This window comes from Uloborus diversus, chromosome 6 (assembly GCF_026930045.1).
Source record: "Uloborus diversus isolate 005 chromosome 6, Udiv.v.3.1, whole genome shotgun sequence".
In the NCBI taxonomy this organism is placed as follows: Eukaryota; Metazoa; Arthropoda; class Arachnida; order Araneae; family Uloboridae; genus Uloborus; species Uloborus diversus.
The window spans coordinates 110,224,379-110,244,902 of record NC_072736.1 but is presented as its reverse complement, the minus strand read 5'-3'; the positions used below and the strand labels follow the sequence as shown (position 1 = coordinate 110,244,902).

The 20,524-nt window shown below is 33.0% G+C and overlaps 2 protein-coding genes across 3 annotated transcripts; both read right to left on the bottom strand.

Moving 5' to 3' along the window:
- Positions 1-1,909: 1,909 nt before the first annotated feature.
- LOC129223904 (uncharacterized) lies at positions 1,910-20,343 on the bottom strand. 2 transcript variants are annotated; one of them, XM_054858281.1, is made up of 3 exons: positions 20,278-20,310; positions 4,501-4,559; positions 1,910-2,821 (listed from the first exon to the last, which is right to left on the bottom strand). In XM_054858281.1, the coding sequence occupies exon 3, from the start codon at positions 2,819-2,821 to the stop codon at positions 1,967-1,969; it is 855 nt and encodes a 284-aa protein (XP_054714256.1). In that variant the 5' UTR covers positions 4,501-4,559; positions 20,278-20,310; the 3' UTR covers positions 1,910-1,966. The 2 variants fall into 2 exon arrangements, with proteins under 2 accessions (XP_054714256.1, XP_054714255.1); XM_054858280.1 differs by lacking the exon at positions 4,501-4,559 and having other exon boundaries at positions 20,278-20,343.
- LOC129224921 (piggyBac transposable element-derived protein 4-like) lies at positions 6,713-11,062 on the bottom strand. The gene is made up of 3 exons (XM_054859469.1): positions 10,198-11,062; positions 9,536-9,611; positions 6,713-6,794 (listed from the first exon to the last, which is right to left on the bottom strand). The coding sequence occupies exons 1-3, from the start codon at positions 11,060-11,062 to the stop codon at positions 6,713-6,715; spliced, it is 1,023 nt and encodes a 340-aa protein (XP_054715444.1).
- Positions 20,344-20,524: the final 181 nt, after the last annotated feature.

Sequence of the window (20,524 nt, the reverse complement as noted above, 5' to 3'; positions counted from 1 at the left end):
TTAGGAGGCATAAATTTTAGTTTTTCAGAATTTTTTCAACATGGAAGGAATAATCAGACTTTGTTCAAACTTGAAGGATATTTTATTCATATTTTAAAGTACACTTTGCCATTTATTCAACTCATTTCTGCCTTAAATAGAAGAGTTAGAAGTTGATGTCCATGGATGGTCGTTATCAGAGCTTGTTGCTGGTGTGCATTCCTGAAGTCACAATTTTATCTGTAATCGTAACAAATTTTTTTTATCGTTAACATATTTCCTTAGAATATGAACCTTATTCCGATTAAAAAAAAATAAAACATTTCAAGCTTTTGAGGTGTTTGATCACAAAATTCACGTTTTTCTACCATTTTGTTCTCCTTTTCCGGATTAAAAAAATCTTTTTAATAATAATATCATCCCAGAATTAGGTTCATATAGAGTGTAATTGAATAAAGAATATTCATACAAAATTTCAGAACGATTGCGTTATAACGTTTTGTGCTAGAATGCACACCAGTTGAAAAAATGTCGCTTCAAGAAAAACTTCATTGAAATAAAACTGCTGTGAACATTTTCGAAGTTTTTTAAGTGCTCATAGCATTGGAACTAAAGGGAATTTTGAATTGAAATTTTTGCAACCTTTTCTTGAATAGTTCTACTAACATTTTAGGATATTAAAAAAAAAAAAAAATACATTTTTTGACCCGTCTAAACTGGTTCCCCCCCTTAAATTATTAGTTTTAAAAAATGAGCTTCAATTTAAAATCCCCCCCCCCCTCTCCAAAGATTTATCCTTACTTGTTCATTTTTATCTACTCAGTCTCTTCTCATACAATCTGACAGTTCAAATTTAAAGTTACTATCTAATAGTACCTTTTAAGTTATTCACCATATTTCTTATCACTAGCCCCTTTATCCAGATTTTGTTTTAAATGAAAACAATCAAGCTACCTTAAGGTACTTTCCCTGTTTGCGTAGTGTCATAACAGGTGAACTGTGAAGAAAAATATTGACAAAAGAGCCCTATTACAATGTTGCATACATATTTGTAGAATATGGAATAATGGGAACTTGAAAATAAGTATACTGCAATTTATATAGTTTTACAAGAAAGTAGGTAAGTGTGATTTTAAATAATTATGTATGAAAAGAAGTTATTTTTTAAAGTCTTGGTTTAACTGATTTAAAGAAAAAAAAATCTGATTTAGTCGAACAAGATTTAATTTTTATTTCTTTTCAATTCAAATTTGTTTTTCATCTCATGAAACACTACTCATTTTGTCTACTTGTTACTCTGTTTACAGTGTACTAATATTACTAAATTTGATTTGAATTAAATGCATTTGCATCAAAATTGGTTTTGCATTACATTATGAAATAATGCTTTAAAATGTCAATGTAAAAAAAAAGTTGAGTTACATTTATAAAGGTAAATAAATCAGTAGGTGAAGTTTCTAATATCTTTTAAAGATTAAAAGAAATATGATTTAAATTTAAAAGCCTGATTAAAGTAAATCATGATTATTTTACACCTTGTTTTATAGGAAACTTTTTAATGACTTGAAAAACAAAACAATGATAATAATATTAGTGAAATGAAGTATGTACAAACAATAACAATAATAAGATAGTAAACTAATTACTATGTATTACTTGATTTCCTTCAAAAACTAGAAAATTAATACAATACAAAATATGTCTTAAAATAAGTATCTTTAGTACATTGCATTTAAATTAATGAAACAAACCTTTTCAAAACCCATTTCATTAAAAAAAACATGGCACACACACTGAAGCCGCATAAGTAAAATACACACACATGCAAAAAGTTTCAGCTTGTGACATTTCAAATATGTTTTTATTTTAACATTGTTACAAAAGAAAACAATTGGTAACAAAATTTCAAAACCAACAACTTATTAACTTTAGTACATTTGTACATTTCTTTCTTCCACAAATTCATACCTTTCCCAAAATAAATAAACTAATCATCAAGTATGCTATTAAGCCAATCATCAACACTAGTAGTTTTAGGTGTTTCTACTACTTTTTCACTATTAGGTGCAGAAGTAACACTAGTAGAAGGAATACTCAAAGACAGAAGAAAATCTAAATCATCTGACTGCTTAGGAGGATTTTCTATTGTTTGTGCGCTAGTGTCATTTGAAATATCTTTACCCCAACTCTTTAAAGACAAACTCGATGTCAGAGATGCAATATAATTTTCAGTACTATCTTCAATTCCATAATTTCGTCTAGGGACTACTTCAACATCCGATTCTTCAGCATTTTCCACAATGTTTAGATTTTTCACCAGTTCTGGAAGTTTGCTTTGCACCTTTTTAAATTCAGGGTAAATTCTATTTTTGTAAGCCAACACCCCCTTATTGGCACAATCATAAAGATTAGTTAGCTGACTTTCATCAAAAATATTGTCCGGTAAACCAACTAGCTCCTGAAATGGTATGCACTTTAAAGCAGCTTGCAAAGCGTCAAAATCTAAGGCTAAATGATCTTTATCATCTTTAAGCTCTTCGTCCCAATATTTTTCATCTTGTAATTGCAAATGAGAATTGGAGCCACCGGAATAACTTAGCATAACATCAAAATCATCTCCTCTCATTTTATCAGCATGTGGATCGAGTTTGGGTTCTTCATATCTATCCCAGTTGCTGTTCAGTGGCAATTTCCCACTTTTTTGAAATTCTTCTTTGGAGGGTGCAACATATTTTTCATGTGTATCAGAGCTCTTACTCGTCTCAATGTTCAGTTTTACATTTTTTTTATCTGGAAGAGTTTCGTGAGTTCCTTTTTTAAAATTCTTTTTCTTTGGAGCCATCTGAAATAACATTAAATATGTAAAAATATATAATTTCATCAGGGCACTTTAAATTAAGAAAAGATATTTATAATGCATTAAACACAACAGCAGCACATTTAGTCTATAGATGAACTTAAAATGAAAACGAATATAATTTCCCTTTACATCCAACATTTTTATTATCCCAATAGTTTTAAAAAATAGTTTGTTACAGCAAACCCTCATTTATCCAGACTTGATTTCATCCGGACAGTTATAAAGCTGTACATACTCTTTAAACAAAAGGCGAGTTAGCCCAATAATGTATTTTTGTAGGCTGTATTTTGTATCTTAGTAAAGTATTTTTTTAATCTCTAATGCAGCTTTATATTTTATTCTCTTGAATTCAAAATACAGTAGAGTCTTAAAAATCTGAGGTAATTGGGGCTTGCCCTACCTCGGATTACTGAAAACTCGAATTATCCGAAAAAATTATTTGGACCACAGAAGGACATGTGCTCTTTACTTCCTTATGCTATGAATATGAAAAGGAAATAGTGTTGTCTCCTCTAAAAATTTATCACTCAAATATCAACATAAATTTATGTTTTAATTAACTCCAAATGAGCTTTGATGTCTGCACGTTCTTGCCTGTAAAGTTGCAGGCAACCAAACATTGCCCTTTGATCTTCCTCGAATAAGTTTTGATGAGTTTTGTCGTGACATTTGTTTCTATGCGTGAACCTATGTATGTACCTCACATAATACAAAAACGTTCGTCATAGAAGAATAAATTTTCATATATATGCTTCGTACAGTGTCAAGTTTTGCACTTCCCTTTTAAATTGCAATTGGATACTTCAAAAAAAAAAAAAAAAAAAAACTGTTGGTTCGTTCTTTGAGGCAAAACAATGTTTTAATTTAAAGTTATTTTTTGTATCAACCAACTTCCTACTTTCTCCAAGGCTTACTTAATCCATGTCTAACGGTCAAATAATATTTCATGTTACTTGGCAAGTGTTATAAACATAAACCTTTCAATTTCGTTTCATTACCGTAGTGTATATTGTTTGGGAAGTTCTACATTGCAAAATATTTCAATTATCTGATTAAAACATTTTTTGTCTATAAAAAGTATATTTTAAAAATAATAACAAAGCACCTCGGATTAAGCGGAACCTCAGACTTTTGAGACTCAACTGTACAATTTTTACGGTGTTCAGTAGTTTGTTTATGTACCTCTGCTTAATTTATAAGTGATTTTGTTTAATCCATACCTTCATTTATTAAAATGACCTGGATCCCTTGTTAGTCCCAATTAATGAGGTTCTAGTGTATTTAAATGCAGTGACCCTTTTGCAGTTATTTATTTGGTAGAGGGGGGGGGGGGGCACAGGGGGATGCTGTCCCATAACATATTTTTTTATTGACAAACGTTGGCTAATACAGTAACAACTTGTTATATTGCGTTTTTTGGGGGAAAAATAAAAAGCGCGACATAACCGAGGTCATTAAAAATAGTTATCAATCCAACATAAAAGTAACTGACATGATTTTCAAATGGTTTCGATATTTTCACAAATGTACTATTACACACACCATACTAAAATTTGAACAAGATTGAAATTTAAAAAAATTTCAGCGTTAGAAAGGTACAAATTGCCAATGAAGATGATCTTTCTTAAGTTATTGCAAGATAAGAGTGAGCATTCCAATACCTTCTTATTCCCAATAGACTTTCTAATCCCATCTGTTTGCTGTTGAAACGATGTGAACACTGAAAAGTAAAAGTTACCATATTATTTCCAGGAAACTCTTTCGACGGTCCAGATCAGATTTGTGCAACAAAGCACAAATCTTTTCTGTACTAAAAGGCAGTCAAGGGCATATATTTTCTTCTACTTAGGCCAGTATGATGTCTGCTGTCTCTCACTCATTGTAAAGGTCTTAGTATCTGTACTAAAGAAAATGTCAAGAAGACCATCTTCTTAAACTGAAGTATTCTGCAGGCATGTACATTTGGATGATAAGGATATAGTCTTTGCTTTTCCAACAAATTCAGAAGAATGGAGGCATCTTCGTTTTGTTCATTGACAAAATAAAAAAAGAAAGAGACTTCTTTTGAGTAATACCATATGTTTTCATAAATGGTTTCTAACTTAAAGCAAGTTTTTTTTTATAGGTTTTTATGTTTCGGGAGAAAGAAGAAAAGAGTGATATATCCGAATGAGCCATATAACGAGAGGCTACTGTCAGAGAGGCACGGGGGTCACCAGGAGAACCGCGGTACCCCCCATTATCTAAAAAAAGAAGAGATTTAAAGTACAGAGCGCTATAATGTTTTGTTGCAATGTGCAGGTGGCTGAAATGAGAATGAGATGGCTGTGGCTGATGGGCAAGGCAGCTTCTCCAAACCAGCTTCAGTTTCTACATCACACACTCAGCTTTCATCATTTTTTCTTCTTTTATATGCATTTCATGAAAGTTATGATAAATATATATATATATGGGATGGCGGCACCAGTAACAGACAAGGGTCAAGTAACAGACAGTCATAAGTTTGGAATTAAATAAGAATTTTAAGTGAGTTAAAATGATGTTGCATGACCAATGAATGCGGTACAGCCATCTAGTGTTATCAGAGTGAATTTCATGAGTTAGTTGATATTTACAAGACAGTAGTGGAAGTTTATGAATAGCTACCACGAGGTTAGCTGGTGTTTCATGCTGCAGCTAGCAGTTTACGTTAAGAAGGTGTGTGTTTTCAACCATCATTTTCTCCAGAGAGAGAGATCTATCTTTTGTAATGTTTCTGGGAGGAGTTGGCTTCCCTTTTAATTTGTAATACATATTGCATCTTATTTGAGTAATGTTAAAAAAAAAAAAAATTCCCATTCAGAGTTAAAATGTTACCCCCCTTTTCGAAAAAGAGGGATTTGTCGTCCCTCACCCCTCACAGATATGCCACTAAGGCGTAGAAGTATTAAGACCCCTAAGTGCCTGGGTTTCGTTTTGGATCCAGAGATCACTTGCAATGGGCAGTTACTACATTGGGTCAACAAGAGTCGCAAGAGACTGAACATCCTTAAGTACATCTGCGGAAGAAATTGGGGTGCTGATGCAAAAACACTCAGGGCAACGTATATTGCTCTTATTAGACCTATCCCAGAGTATGGGTCCCCAGTATACTTCAGCGCCTCTTTAACGAATCTCTCCAAATTAGAGAGGGTTCAGTTATGTGCAGCTCGTATCATAACAGGTTTGAAAAGCAGCTGCCCAAACGACATTGTACTCTATGAGGCAAATCTTCCACCACTTGGTCTTGAAAGAAACTCAAACTTGGTTAAATATTTTAACAAATTACGCAGTTATGGAAACCATAATAGAACATCAGAATATTTGTGTAATTGGATAAATAATCAAAGATTAAAGAAATATAGCCCATTTAGTTTGGCTGATAATATGAAGATAATTTCTAAATCAGTAGAGCAGTCCTCTCTAAGACCTTGTGTGAGCCTGATTGTGGGCTTACCCGGAGTTCACTTCCATACTGAACTTATGTCTGTCACTAACAAAAACACAGATGCTCCAGATTATTTAAGACAGTTGGCTCTAGAAGTTATAGATGGCATCCCGAGTGATGCCATTTTGATTTACACAGATGGCAGTAAAGATGAATTGAATAACACTGGGAGTGGTGTTTTTATCGAAAGTCTTTCTGTTCAGCTTTCCAGACGCAACCCGGATAACTGTTCGGTATTCAGAAGTGAATTAATCATCATAAATGAAGGATTAAATACCATCCTTCACAACACTAAATATGGTGACATTTGGATCCTTACTGATAGTCGGAGCTCGATTCAATACCTACAGAACTGGAGCAGTGTGTGACACCTTGTGGGTATTCAGATTATCACCCATCTCAAAAATCTAACCAAGGGAAGGGAAGTCCACTTTCAGTGGATTCCCTCTCATGTAAACATCCATGGCAATGAAGCCGCAGACATCTTGGCTAAAAGAGGTTGTTCAGAGTTGCCCAACAAGGACTTCACATTAACTTATAAGGAAATTTTCTCTATGAAGAAACAAGGAGACAGGCAAGTCTGGATCACCCCTCCCGCCCATCCCTGGTACTGCAGGAAGACCCCGGGAGGCTCGTTAGATTTCGAGGGTGACAGACATGATCAAACGGCCGTCTCGAGACTCATAAGTGGTTATCTGAAGAACATGATTTTTGACTCTGGGAAGATCTTCTCTTTGTGCAGCAAATGCAATCTAAAACCGGCATCCCCCGACCACATCCTTGATTGTTTGGGGTTCACTCTGGCAGATGTCTGTGCTAGCCCACTACTGGTGCTTGACTTTGCTAGGGTTCATGGCATCATGAATCTGATCTAGCTGCCGCTGGATCAATGAAGGATTGTAAACAACAACAACAGTATTAAGACCCAGAAAATGTGCCATGCACTCAAAATTCTTCTCTTTTTTTGAGGGGGGAGGCATTATAGATTGCCTCTTTTATCCTTCTAGCTCTATTGTAACTAATTGTCTTTGAAAAAATAATAAAAGTAAATAACTTTAAACTTAGGATATTTTTTCGAAATAATCTTGGCAAATTACAGCCCCTTTTCCTGTTGCACCCTTGTTGAGAGTCATTCCTGTATCACTAAAAGGTACCACATCAGTCAAAAAGGTTCAAAGTATTTTTACCGAGACCGCAAACGCTTGTATTTCAAACAAATAAAAATATCAGGCTGGAAATTGAAAATTTAATTTTTTAAAACGAAAACACTCAAATGGTTTTGAAGGAGAAAAACTCGGGAATGGGCTTCCACAGTATTTTTATCAATAATTGACACAAAGAAAAGATAGGGATGTAGCCAAGAAAGGGAAGGGAAGGAAGTTCCCGAAATTTATCCTTTCAATTTACGTTATCAAAGTAGTGTAGAAGAGGGTTTTTGAAACTTTGATCTTGAAAGAATTCTGGACGAGAGTTCCCAAGCCACATCCTTTTCCCTATCGTAATCAGAGATGGCCTACGATTACATATTTAGGAAGTCAATTCTGAAAAACTTCCCCGAGAAGCACCCAACATAAATCTACGAGAAACATACCCTATCTTGCATTAATGATTGTTTAAAATTTTGCTTTTAAGACTTGAAAAAAATTTCTGGGATCCCTTAAACACCCTTCAACTTAATATCATCCAAGATCGTCTAAAATTTCAATGTCGAAAAAATGTCTAGGGGAACACACCCAAACTCCTTAAAGATAATCTACAGTTGCATTTCTTGAATTTCAATTTCGGAAAATACCAACGAAGGGTCCTTTCATAATACTAACATTACCAAAGATCCTCTAAAATCTTCATTTGTTGCTAATTTTAATCACGTTTTAATAGCTAAATTTCGAAAACTTTCCAAGGGAGAGACCATGAATTTCTCTTTCTTACATTATCAAAGATCGCCTAAAATTGCATAGTTAGGACTACAATTTCAAGCAATTTCTGGAATTTCTCAAGCATTTTCAAAGCTTCCCTACATAATCGGAGACAATAATTGCATTTTGAAAAGTTTTAATTTCGAAAAACAGATGGGGGAAGCGATCCGGAACCTTTTTCCCCAAACATAGCCAAAAGATAGTCTAAAATGCATTTTTAAGACTATAATTTTTTAAAATTCTCATGGGAGAAACCCTCAAATCCCCTCATTTCTGAGTGAATATTATGCTTATGATTATGTTTATAATCCTACTAATCAGATTTAGTTTTGACCCCCTAACTCCATTTTAAACCAGAAACAAAACACTTGCTCTATATTTTTAATGCTTAAAATAAATTCTGATGCCACTAATTTCATACACCTTATCTAAACTTTTGACCTCGTTGCGGCCCTGCGCCCTCTTCTGGTGGTTATCTAAATGTTCAGGTTCACTGGTATAGTGGTACTCCCATAACTGAAGTTCTGCTCACGTTCCTGGCTACTGTATAATATAAATTGGTTTCAATCTCTTTTTCTTTCGGTGAGAACCCCCCCCCCCTCCTCCACCAACCTTAAGATGAGTCTCTCCAAACATTTTTTCAAACTACAGCACTGAGTGAAACTTCATTACACTTTCAAAGCAGCTACTCTACTTTAAGGATATTTCCTTCTATTTTGGCCAATCTCCTGTGATTGAAATTAAAATATCCTCATATTGAAACAGACTCTCAGTAAACAGAACACGGACAGTGTTTTTAACTCGCGAGAACTCGCGCCGTTATTCGTCACACAAGTACTCGCGCGGGGTTGAAAACGACCCCAGTATATCTTTTTTTTCTTCCTTTTAATTTTTGCAAGAATTCTTTATTTTATTTTATTTGCTTATGTTTCTCCACCAACAGAGACTTCAACAATAATTATTTTTTTATTTGAAATGCATAAAGAAAGATTTTTATGAATTATACAATGCACAAAAAAAAATGTTTTATATGTTAAACAATGCATAAAAAATATTTTTCCTAAGCTTTTACAATGTTTTTAAGCATATTTATGACACATTTTTCAACACCTTTTTCAAAACGTTTACACATTTTTATTCCTATTTCAGTTACTATTCAGTTAGCAAATATTGTACAAAAAATATAGAATACCTAAAGAAACTTACTTACAGTTATTGCAAACAATATTTTGATGTTCTTTACATGCATAATTTTTGCACAATACGCAAATCTGTTGACATTTTTTGTCTTTATTTCTTGGGCACAAAGCACACCTGAATCGACCCAAAACTTCGGCCTTTTTAGTTGGGGGTTCTTCACTAACAACACGGTTTGCTCTTTTTTCTTCAACTAAACACAATGCAAGCTTTTTTAGAAAATGTCTTTGGTTCTTATATTCTACAGGAAGGTCCTTTTTGGACAGCAGTATTATCCGTGCATTTATAGCAGCAACATTCAGAATGCAAAAAAAATACTACCATGGGCCATCGATTTGTTATCCTTGCCGTGGTGTAGGATGCCGCCGTTTGATCAACAACATCCACTGCGTACTTCGTCATATTATAAAATGTAATTATCTCTGGTTTCTTTTTCTCAGCTGTATCCTCATCAATAGTGTCACCGTTATGCATCGTTGACAATAGTAAAACACATTTTCCTTTCTTTGGAACATATGAGACGATTGTGCAATCTTTTTGGAATCCAAATAATGAAGAATGTATTTCACGTTTCTTCTTATTTACGAATTCAACTGAGTTTTCTTTTTTATTTTTTCACAATGTTCCTACTATTGTAAGATTTTTAGAAATCAAATCTTTGGTCAAAGGATAACTAGTGTACCAGTTATCTGTGGTAACGTTTCTACTTGTATTGTACAGTGGCTCTACAAGTCTTTTTACAACGTCAATCGGCTTGTTCGATTTGTTGCTATTCTTACCACAGTAGATTTCCATTGATGAAGTATAAAAAGTTCTTGCATCGACTAGTGCAAATAGTTTTATTCCATATTTTGCGGGCTTGTTTGGCATATACTGTCTAAAGGCACAGCGACCCCGAAACGGTCCCAGTTTTTCGTCAATGGTCACATATTCCCCTAAAGTGTAATTTTCTTTGCAGTTTGCATCGAAAGCTTCAAATACTTCATTTATTGCAGCCAGTTTATTGTCTTGTTTCCTTGAATCTCTGGTATGTACATGGTCAAAGCGTAAACATCTCGTCAAAAAAAGAAATCGGTTGTATGACATTACACAACGAAATATTTCGATTCTGGTTCCGTCAGTAGCCCATAAGTCCCTTACGTTTAGATGAGAAGACTTGTGAAGACCTGCTAAAAATAATAGGCCAAATAAAGCCTTAATTTCCACCAAATCTGTGCATTTTGCATCCCTGAGTCTTGAGTAATTTTTTGAAATGTCATGTATAAAAATATTCGTGCATTCTACTATTTGGTTTATCATTTTATCATCGATAAAAATGCTCCAGCTCTCAAAGACATCACTGACATTTTTGGCGTTTCCTTTTGGCCCAGGAAGATGCGTAATTATATTTCGAGCTGGAGCACGAACATTAGCTCGAAGTTTTGTTTTTTGCCAAATAGTTTTTGCATCTCTTCCAACAAAGGTGTCATCTCTATCGTGATCAGCAGAACTTTCACTTACTGAAAATTCGCTGTCACTGTCGTGGTCACTAAAGTTTTCTTGATCACTAAAACATTCATCGTCTGGAATAACATCTTCATCACTCTCCACATCGGCTAATAATTTGCGGAGACGCTCCATCTCTTGCTCATATGGAGTCGGCATGCTTTCTTTGTAATAATTATTACAAACACAATTGAAAAATATGGATTAGAAAGGACAAAACTAAATGATCATTGTAAACCACACGCGTGTGCACTCAAAATCATGATTAGAAGAAGGATTGCTGAAAACTACTTCCGTTTCCCAACCTTTTTTCTAAATTCATTGAATGCATTACATTGGAAATAATTCCAAACACCTGTTCTGTTTCGAGAATTTTAGAGAAGTTAGTACTCGCGCGGGGTCGAAAGAGACCCCACTCTCAAAACCCCCCTTGTTTACAAGAATTGAAAGGAGATAAGAAAATTCCAACCACACCCACACATCAATCAAGGACACAATCCCAGCTACTCAGAAAATGATTTCTTTATCTGTCCATGAAATTCCAAGAAATGGAAACAAAAAATGGCTGGGGTCATTTACGACTCCCTACAAGCTCTCGCGAGTTAAGAAAGTTATTTTCCCTCAAACTTAAATGAACAATTTAAGTTAGAGGCTGGATTAAAGAAGATGTTCTTTTAAAACAAGATAAATAAACCACGGAACGTTCTAGACTTTCATTCAAAAATAAAATTTCCTGACATTTCCAGGTTTCCAGTCGATTTTAGAAAAAATTCCAGGATAATGAATGTCAACTTACGTTGTTTAATATCAATAAAATATTATTTTTACTGTAAATAAACTTACTTTATTAACCGAAAAATGCTCTAAAACATAAACATTATCAATAATTGTTATCAATATCTGGGTTAAGTTAAGACAAACTTGAAATTTGACTACAAATGCTTTGAAAGATCAGATATTTCCAATTAATACTTTTATTTTTAAATCTCTACATTTATGTTGTGCAAAAGTTTGTAACACTTTCGATGCAAACATTTTATTACTCAAAACTTTTTCTTAGCACTTTTTTTACTCTTTTTCTTACTTTCCAACCTTTTCATATTGCAAGATGATATGTGCGAAGGTCCATTCTAGCATAACTGAGCATATTATAAGAAATCTCATTTGATTTAAGTCTCCCTCTCTCCTTGCAGCATGAATAACAGCATTCTGTCAGCCCATAATGCTACAAGACTTTTCTTTCAAATTTTTGACCAACATGCCTTTGTTGATACTACACTCAACAAGTGGTGTGACATATTTAAAAAAAAATACTAATGTTTGAAAAAAAAGATGTTCAAAATTAAAACATCAATGTTTTAACAAAAACCACGATGGATGTTTCCAAGACATCATCATCATCGATGGATGTTTCCAAAACATCATCGAAGTCGCCACAATTCTCAACTGTAACATAAACATGTGAAAAAATTATCTGCATTGTGATAAAATCGTAACATCTTTCTTTGGCAAGCAAGGATCTATAAAAATCATAGTTCATTCTGTTTCAAAAACAAAAAAATATATGCTAAATATTCTCTGCAATGATAATTCAATTTAAAAGTTATGTTCTTAATACATAAGAATATAGAAAATTATTAGGTTATTTTTCTAAAATGGATTTTAATTTTTGTTTTAAAAAGATCGTTTTTACAAATCCTTAGCTTTAAAAGCAAATGAAGAACTAAAAAATAAAATGCTCATTTTTTTACAGTTTAGTATTTTTACAAAAGAAATATGTATTGCTATTTAACTCAATAATAGTTAAAGTTTCAAAAATAAATAAATAAAGTCATTCTAATCCAAAATTAATTAAAATAACTTCCAACCATTGAAATGATGGACAAGTTTGAAGGATGCATAAAGACTCAAATCTCAAACATACTAAGCAATTTTTGGATAAGTCACTTTTAACGTTGGCATGTTTCCAAAAGAACAAGTTTTAACCTATAAAAGCTTAAATTTTGAGGCTTAAAAGCTTTAAATCTTTATGATCATTCATTTCAAGAAAAAGAAAGAAAAAAAAAGTAGAATGAAGGCTATATTAAAATACTAGTAAGACCTCACGTACTTGGCGGAAAATACTAATAATGCATGGCTAGTAATGCATTTACGCGTGGATTTTTTTAAAATTAATTAATTTTATTTTTTGTAGCCTTATTACATTTAGTACTTAAAAATGAGCTTGAATTTTCTTCCTCTCAATTATCAGGAAAATTTGCTTATCTGGAATGCGACATTTACTGCACTTCCACATTTTTATGCACCAGTTTTACCCATTAGATACAAAAATTGAGAGGAATTCCATGATCTTTCCAGAAATTACAATAATTTGTGACTTTCTCTGACCATTTTAGGTAATTTTCATTTCCCCCACAATTCCAGATTTTCCATATTTTCCAGGTGCATGGCAACCCTGTACAGGTCATGATGATCCATTGCATTTTATGTAAAGTAAAGTGTGAAAACACTATCCAAATTACGATGACATTTTTGCTTTTTTTACTCAAAAAAAAAATATATATATATATTGCCATGCTTGCATGCTTAAAACTAGAATCACGGAAAGGTGTCATTTTTACCCCAAGCAAACTTTTTCTTGATTACTGCTCCTCGACTTTTACTAAATCATTACTCTGTGTGACAACATTAAGTTTTCAAGAAAATAGTTTCCTTTTTTTTAACCCTAACTAAAGGGCTCTTAGGTGTCATTTTAACCCCTTTGAGAGTAAAAAGAAATGCGAATAAAAGTAATAATGCTGAAACAGAGCAAAAACTCAAACTATCTCATTTTTAATCATAATTATCTGGGAATCTAAGTTAAATAATAGGGGAAAGTTCTTTACTGAAGACCTGCGATCCAACTTACTACGCAAAATGTGATGTATCCAATTTTTTTAAATTTGCATTTTACAACATGACAATTTTTCGGACATGGGACTCATAAGAGTGAGTACGCCCCAAAATAGGTGAAAAAATTGTAAAACAAACCATTAAAAAAAGATCGGTTTTGACGATTTTGGATACATTTTGGGGGGGGGGGGAAATACTCCCATAAGTCTCCTGAAAAATGGAGCCTAAATGTTCATGCTTTCGAACTTTGCACCTTTTTAGCCCTTTAATGTTAATGGCTAATATAATGCTCCCTTCCCCTCCAAATAAAACTGTCAAAAACTGAAAAAAATTGGGGAGTTCTATTTCCAAAATGTGGGACGTGATGAGAAGAAATAGTGGTCATACAGTAGACTCCCGATTATCCGCGAGCGGTTTATCCGCGGGGCGGATTATCCGCGAATCAATCAACAATCACGAACATGTATTTTCGCAGTAAAAAGCGAATACTAGTATTTTTTTTTTTTTTTTGGAAAAATTGTACATTTTCACTCAGTTGTTTTTGCTAGATTGATTGATTTAATTTTATTATTATTATTATTATTATTATTATTATTTTTGTGCGTTCTTCATCGTACATACACTGGTTTGTTATTGATGTTAAGTTCGGTTGTGCAAAAATACAAAACATTTGTACTGTACTCTATATATATTTTCACTGTTTGCAGAAAGTGTTATGCATCAATACAGTTAAGAATTTGAGATAGGACAATTTTTACCTGATTTGTCCCCCATTTCAGTCTTTTTGCGGTTATCCGCAATTTTTATTATCCGCGGCACTTGTGCCACCCAATTCCGCGGATAATCGAGAGTTTACTGTATTTTAATTTATTTGGATTCATAGGGTCATTTTGCGTAAGAATGAGCAAGAACTATGTTAGAAGCATTTTGAAGGTATTTTTAGCCAACAGTGTCAAGGTATTTTTAGCCAACGTGTGCCAATGCCAATTTAAGAATTTATCCTCTTTCGACCCAAACATTAACGAGCATGTCAAAGGTCATCTTTTTACCAGAACCAGATTATAGCTTTTTCACATTTAGAAAAAGTGTCTGAACTGTTTAGCTTTATTTTGGACAGTAAATAATAAAATATAAAGCATACAAAAAAAATTAAGATCCTACCTTCGTCTGTTTATTGGAATTTGTTTTGAAAACTCATTCTCAAAAAAGGAAATTGCACACCTTGAGATAAATGGTTGATATACAGTTTGAAAAATGCCTTGAAAACTAAAATGATGCATTAATGTCTTCAGAGATTTTTTTACATTTAGACTTTTCTAAAAGATCATAGTAAGGAAATCAGGGAATTTATAAACAATCAATGCATGCTCAATCCAGTCGGAACAACAATTGACAGTCTAGTGGTAATAAATAGAACCTCTATTATATGCACTAAAAATAATTGGGTACATTCGAAAAGAGCATTGGGGGCAATTCCATGAAAAGTGAAACCAGTAGGTCAAAATTTCATATTGCAGTTATTTTGCTATATTATACATCATTGTAAAGCTTGAAATGTGTATTTTCAGAATATTGCATTGCTTTTTGAATAAAAATTAAATAATAAATTTTTTTCCTAGTTGGAAGTATGATAGTCGGATCTTCAAAACAATCAGAAAAAAATACCCCTTTTTCAAACGCTTATTTCTAATAGCAAAATAAAAATAACCAAAATTAATTGCAATACAGCTGAAACTATTAACATAATACTATAATAACATGCATTTATTTTTATTTTTTTACAAAATGAAATCAGGCAATTTAAATTTAAAAAAAATGAAGTTCAATGTTACGTCCGTAACAAAAATTTAGCAAAAGTTGTTGTTGCTTCCTAAAAAATCAAAATTAAAAGAAATCCTTTTTTGTCCTTTTAGCAATTCATCAGAGTAATTGTTTACCATAGTTTAAAACATTAAAATTTCTTTAGTTTTTAAAAAAATGGCGTTACAGACGTAACATTTTTTGTTACGGACGTAACAAAAAGCAGTACGTTACGTCCGTAACATATGTATATTTTCAATTAAAAAGGAAAAAAATATAGGATAGGCAATGAAAATATAGGGTATGACATGTAATATGATATAACAAAACTTCTGATAATGTGATTTTTAAAATTTTATAAATATTAGTGGATATTTAATTTCATTTTTTAAAATTATTGAAATACACATCGTCGCCTCAGAGCAACATTAAGACATCTAATCCTAGGAATAAGACAAGATATCGTACTGTTGCTCTGAGGTGTTCCTCTCAATGTAAGATTTTTTTTGTCCTCCAAATCCTAATTCAATTGGTGTTAATAATTCTAGATTAGCAATTAATGCTTAATAACATGCATTAAAATATTCTAGAGGGTTCCTTAATTTCTTAAACTTTGCTTCATCAATGCACTATGAAACAAAAAAAAAAAAAATAGTGTTCTCCCAGTAGATTTTTGTGAAAATTCCTTGATCATTTAACACGATGAAATCCAAAGCATTTTGTGCGTAATTTTTATCAATAAAGTTTTTTTTTTAAATTTATATTATAGATATTAATTATAGTTTTTCTCTTCAAACTTCTATCATTCTGAAAGCATAGCCAAATTGATATTACTTCTTATTTAAAAACTAACTTAGAGATAAGAATTTGTCCTGTTTAATAGTTTAAACCAAAGTTACTGAGTTACTTTTTATTGTTATTTACTCTCCACAAAAAAATAATATTTAGATTACTGTTTCATTGATGCGTTGAATATTTTATAGTTTTAAAACTTAAATTAAAAAGCATAATTAGATTAGAGTTAAAAATACTAAATATTGAACTAGCTGCATCTGATCCTCAGATAAGGCAAATTTAGTTTTGAAGCAAGATTTAGATTACTTAGGCAAATGTTGGCCAGAATGCATTTTTCCGATGTCAGTTTCGACAGTTTTTTTTCCACCTTTGGCAAAAACATGCCAATTCTATTAAAAAGCGATCGAAATCAAAGGCAACCGTTAAACTTTAAAAGAAATTTGGCAGTTAATATATTTGTTGAGAGATAGAGAAAATCATCGAAAATTCTTAAACTGTAAAAGTTCTTCCTTGTAGAAGACCCCCCCCCCCCCCCCCCCCCCCCCCCGCTCTCCCTCCATGTTCATGTTAAAAATTTGAAAAATTTATTTGTAACTGAATAATTCCACTTTTGTTTTGCTTAATTTCCCCTTGGATAATTTCACTTTTTATGACGCACCAATTTATATTTTATATTTATTTACATGGTGGTATATGGACGGGGGCTGATCCCTACCTCCCCAAATCTTTAAAAACTATTAAAGTGTAACTTAAATGGTCAAAATAATGTCTTAATCTAGACCAATGCACTCTCTTAACAAAAATTATTAGTATACATAAGCTTTTATTTGCTTTGTGCAATTAGTATATCAGACATGTTACGTCCGTAACACTTTTTTGTTACGTCCGTAACAAATATATAAATTTCTATCATAAATTTTACAAACAGTATCCATAAAAACTTTATGGTTTTAGAAAGCTTAAAATCTCTGGAACAAGTATTTCAAAGAAAATTTTAGAAATCTATGAATAATTCACAGGAATATTGGCAATTGTATGACAATGTATACATTTTGCTGTTTTCTGATTTACGTCCGTAATAGGCAGTTTTTAATTTTTGTTACTTTTTCTAATAAAGCAATCTGGGTACAGATGTGATATACCCCCCCCCCCATTTGGCGACATCCGATTTTTTGCACAAAATTGAAATATTTTTCTCGCCAATGAGGCGATAAATTTTTAAGCATGGCATCCCTGGTGAAACTAACCTGTGGTTGGTAACGCGAAGGCAAACTTGTCCGAACTTGTTTACTTGGGTTCTTGGTTTTACGCAGGAGAGATACGTGTTGTTTTGTGCAATATACCTTACAGGAATGCTTATTTTGTGTTAGTTTAGATTCAGTAGTTGTGTTTTGAAGTAAAAACATTAGAAAATGCCAGTTTCTTCAAACTTGAAGGTTAATTAAAAGTTAACTCCAACGTGGTGTGTATCTATAACGCGCCATTGTCAGATGATGTTTTGTTTTGGACTGAGTGTGAGGATTTATACCATAAAAAGGTAAGTTCTTTATTTTAGAATTCACATAAAAATTCTCACTTCGGAAATTCTTTGTTTTTTACAAATCCTTGAGGGGTTCTTGTAGCTTTTAACTTTATTTTTACTGTATGTTAATTAATTTTACAAAAATAGTTTGGTTATTTTGTTCTAAAAGTTAATCCTTATCGATGCCACGAATTATTTAGACATTAACGTGCCTCCTTTAGGTACTGAATTTTAAGTTAACAATTGAAAGTTCTTTCGGTTGTACTCTTAAAAATGCTGAATTTTATTAATAAATCTGCACAATAATGGTGCATATTTCACACTTAAAACTGTCATTATTGTACACTGAACGGAAGGAGCCACCCTTGGGTGTACATACACATGAATATGCATAATATACATAAATATACATAATTGTGACCATACTCCGACTGTAATGTATATTAACAGTCGGAGGGATAACGGACCGAGCGAAGCGAGGTCCTGGCGAGCCCGAGGTCTCATAGTACTTTCGTAATGAGACCGAGGCAGGGCCGGCGAGCCGAGGTCTCATTACGAAAGTACTATGAGAGCGAGGGCTCGTATCCCGGAGAAATGATGAAAAAAAATTAATGCATTAATTTCGACTTGTAATTAATACAATAATTTATTTCATTGTATTTTAATATGTTTACAAAAAACCCCGGCCCTGTACATTTTTGAAGCATATATTCGTGATATTTTTTGTTGTGCTTTTATGTTGTTTTTATATATATTGTGTTCTGAAGTGCTTTGATCATGTTTTTTTATCTGATTTTTTCCTGTTGGCGCTAAAAAAGCATCGCTAAGAACGATGTATGACGTATGTCGTCCGTTTTCGTTTTCTTGGCGCCAACAGGAAAAAGTCGCCAAGGGTGGGGTATATCACATCAGTTCCGCAATCTGCACCAAATTTTTGATAGCATTAATAACACCCAACTATACAACAGAAAAAAAAATTGTAGCTTTTTATGAAACCAAATTGAAATTATGAGTGTTTAAAGTCTGTGATTGTTACGTCCGTAACGGTGGAATTGCCCTTGGGTTAACCCGGATTTACCAGTGACTAAACAGAAAAGGTGTATACTAGCTAGCTGGTCGTGTATTAAAACATTCCATGCACACTCATCGCACTACTGACATCATCAAATGTCATGAAATCAACCATCCGGATTGACTGATTGCCTATTCGAACATACCCTTTAAAAAAAAAAAATCACTCAAAATGCCAAAAATGTACAAAAAGAGTTAAAAAGCATGAACAAATAGTTTTGTTGCTTACGTAATAAAAACTTGTCACATCTGAATAAATATATGATTGGTCTTTCTAGGCGACCACTAAGTTTCATTGCTTAAAATAGTCCTTTTGAGTAGCTTCTCGTATTTACAATCGTTTTCAGACGTAGAAAATATCTTCTTAAATATAGTCTCCCAAGCTTATATCATAATAACACTTTGATAAATAGAAAGATCTCAGCTGTACCACAAATAACAGCTCTTACGATGAATGTAAACCTGTCACATCGGGTATGTTTGAGTAGAGCAACAGGTTAACATGGTTGGTTCATTTGAGGACATCAGTGTTTAGTACAGTGAGTGCCCATACAGAATGTTCTCATATGAGATCAGCTAACCGGTAACTCTATTAGAACACACCTGCTTAATGACTGGCGCAACTGCGTGAAACGACCATGGTCAGTAGTGGATTTACCATGCTGCAATTACGGGGAGCTTCCAGGGCCATAGGGACCTGAAGAACATTCAAATATGCACATGATAAACATTTTATATAGTTCTGTGATAGTCAAAGGTGCTCCAAAATTGCACTGTGACCTATCCCTTAAACCTGTAACTGTGGCCGACAGTGGCACTGATACTACCTCTAGCTTAAAGAGTGATTTGGCACCAAATTTACTTCAAAAATAACGATCGATCGTAGACTTTGCCATTGAAATTTTTAAGAGGGAGAGGGGTAATTTTAGAGGATTTTTGATTTTATTTTGGGGGAGGAGAAGGTCTTTCGTACTTTGTAGTGTACTTAGTTTTGTTCTTCGTTAGCTTTCATATTTAGTGATATTCGTACCATTTAAGGTGCTCCATCCTCCTTGGGAAGGGGGGCGAAAGGGATGGGCACCGCTTAAGATGATATAAAAAGTAACATAGTATATTGCAGTTAATAATAAAACTGAAATTTAACAGTAAATGTAGTGTATAACTGGGTTGATCCAGATGTCATTTACATAAAGAAAGTGGCAAACGGTGGTGGGATGAGGGGGTGGGGTGCATGGAATTAACTTAAAGCTAAAATGTTTTCCAAAGATTCAAATATCATGAATTATTCACTTACCACAAGTATTATTTAACAAGGGAGAACAGCAACGTTTCCTTGCTAAACATGTAAACAAAGCCTTGTTGCCATTTATTAAATGAAAAATAGCTATTATCATGTGGGACAAAAAAAAATTATTATGATTTATTTATTTATGATGACTGATCAATTTTACTTACTACGATAGATTAAATAAAATCGCTAAAGTTTTAAAAATATTGATTTTGCTGCATAGACTTTTTAGCGTTACCTACAATGATATGAG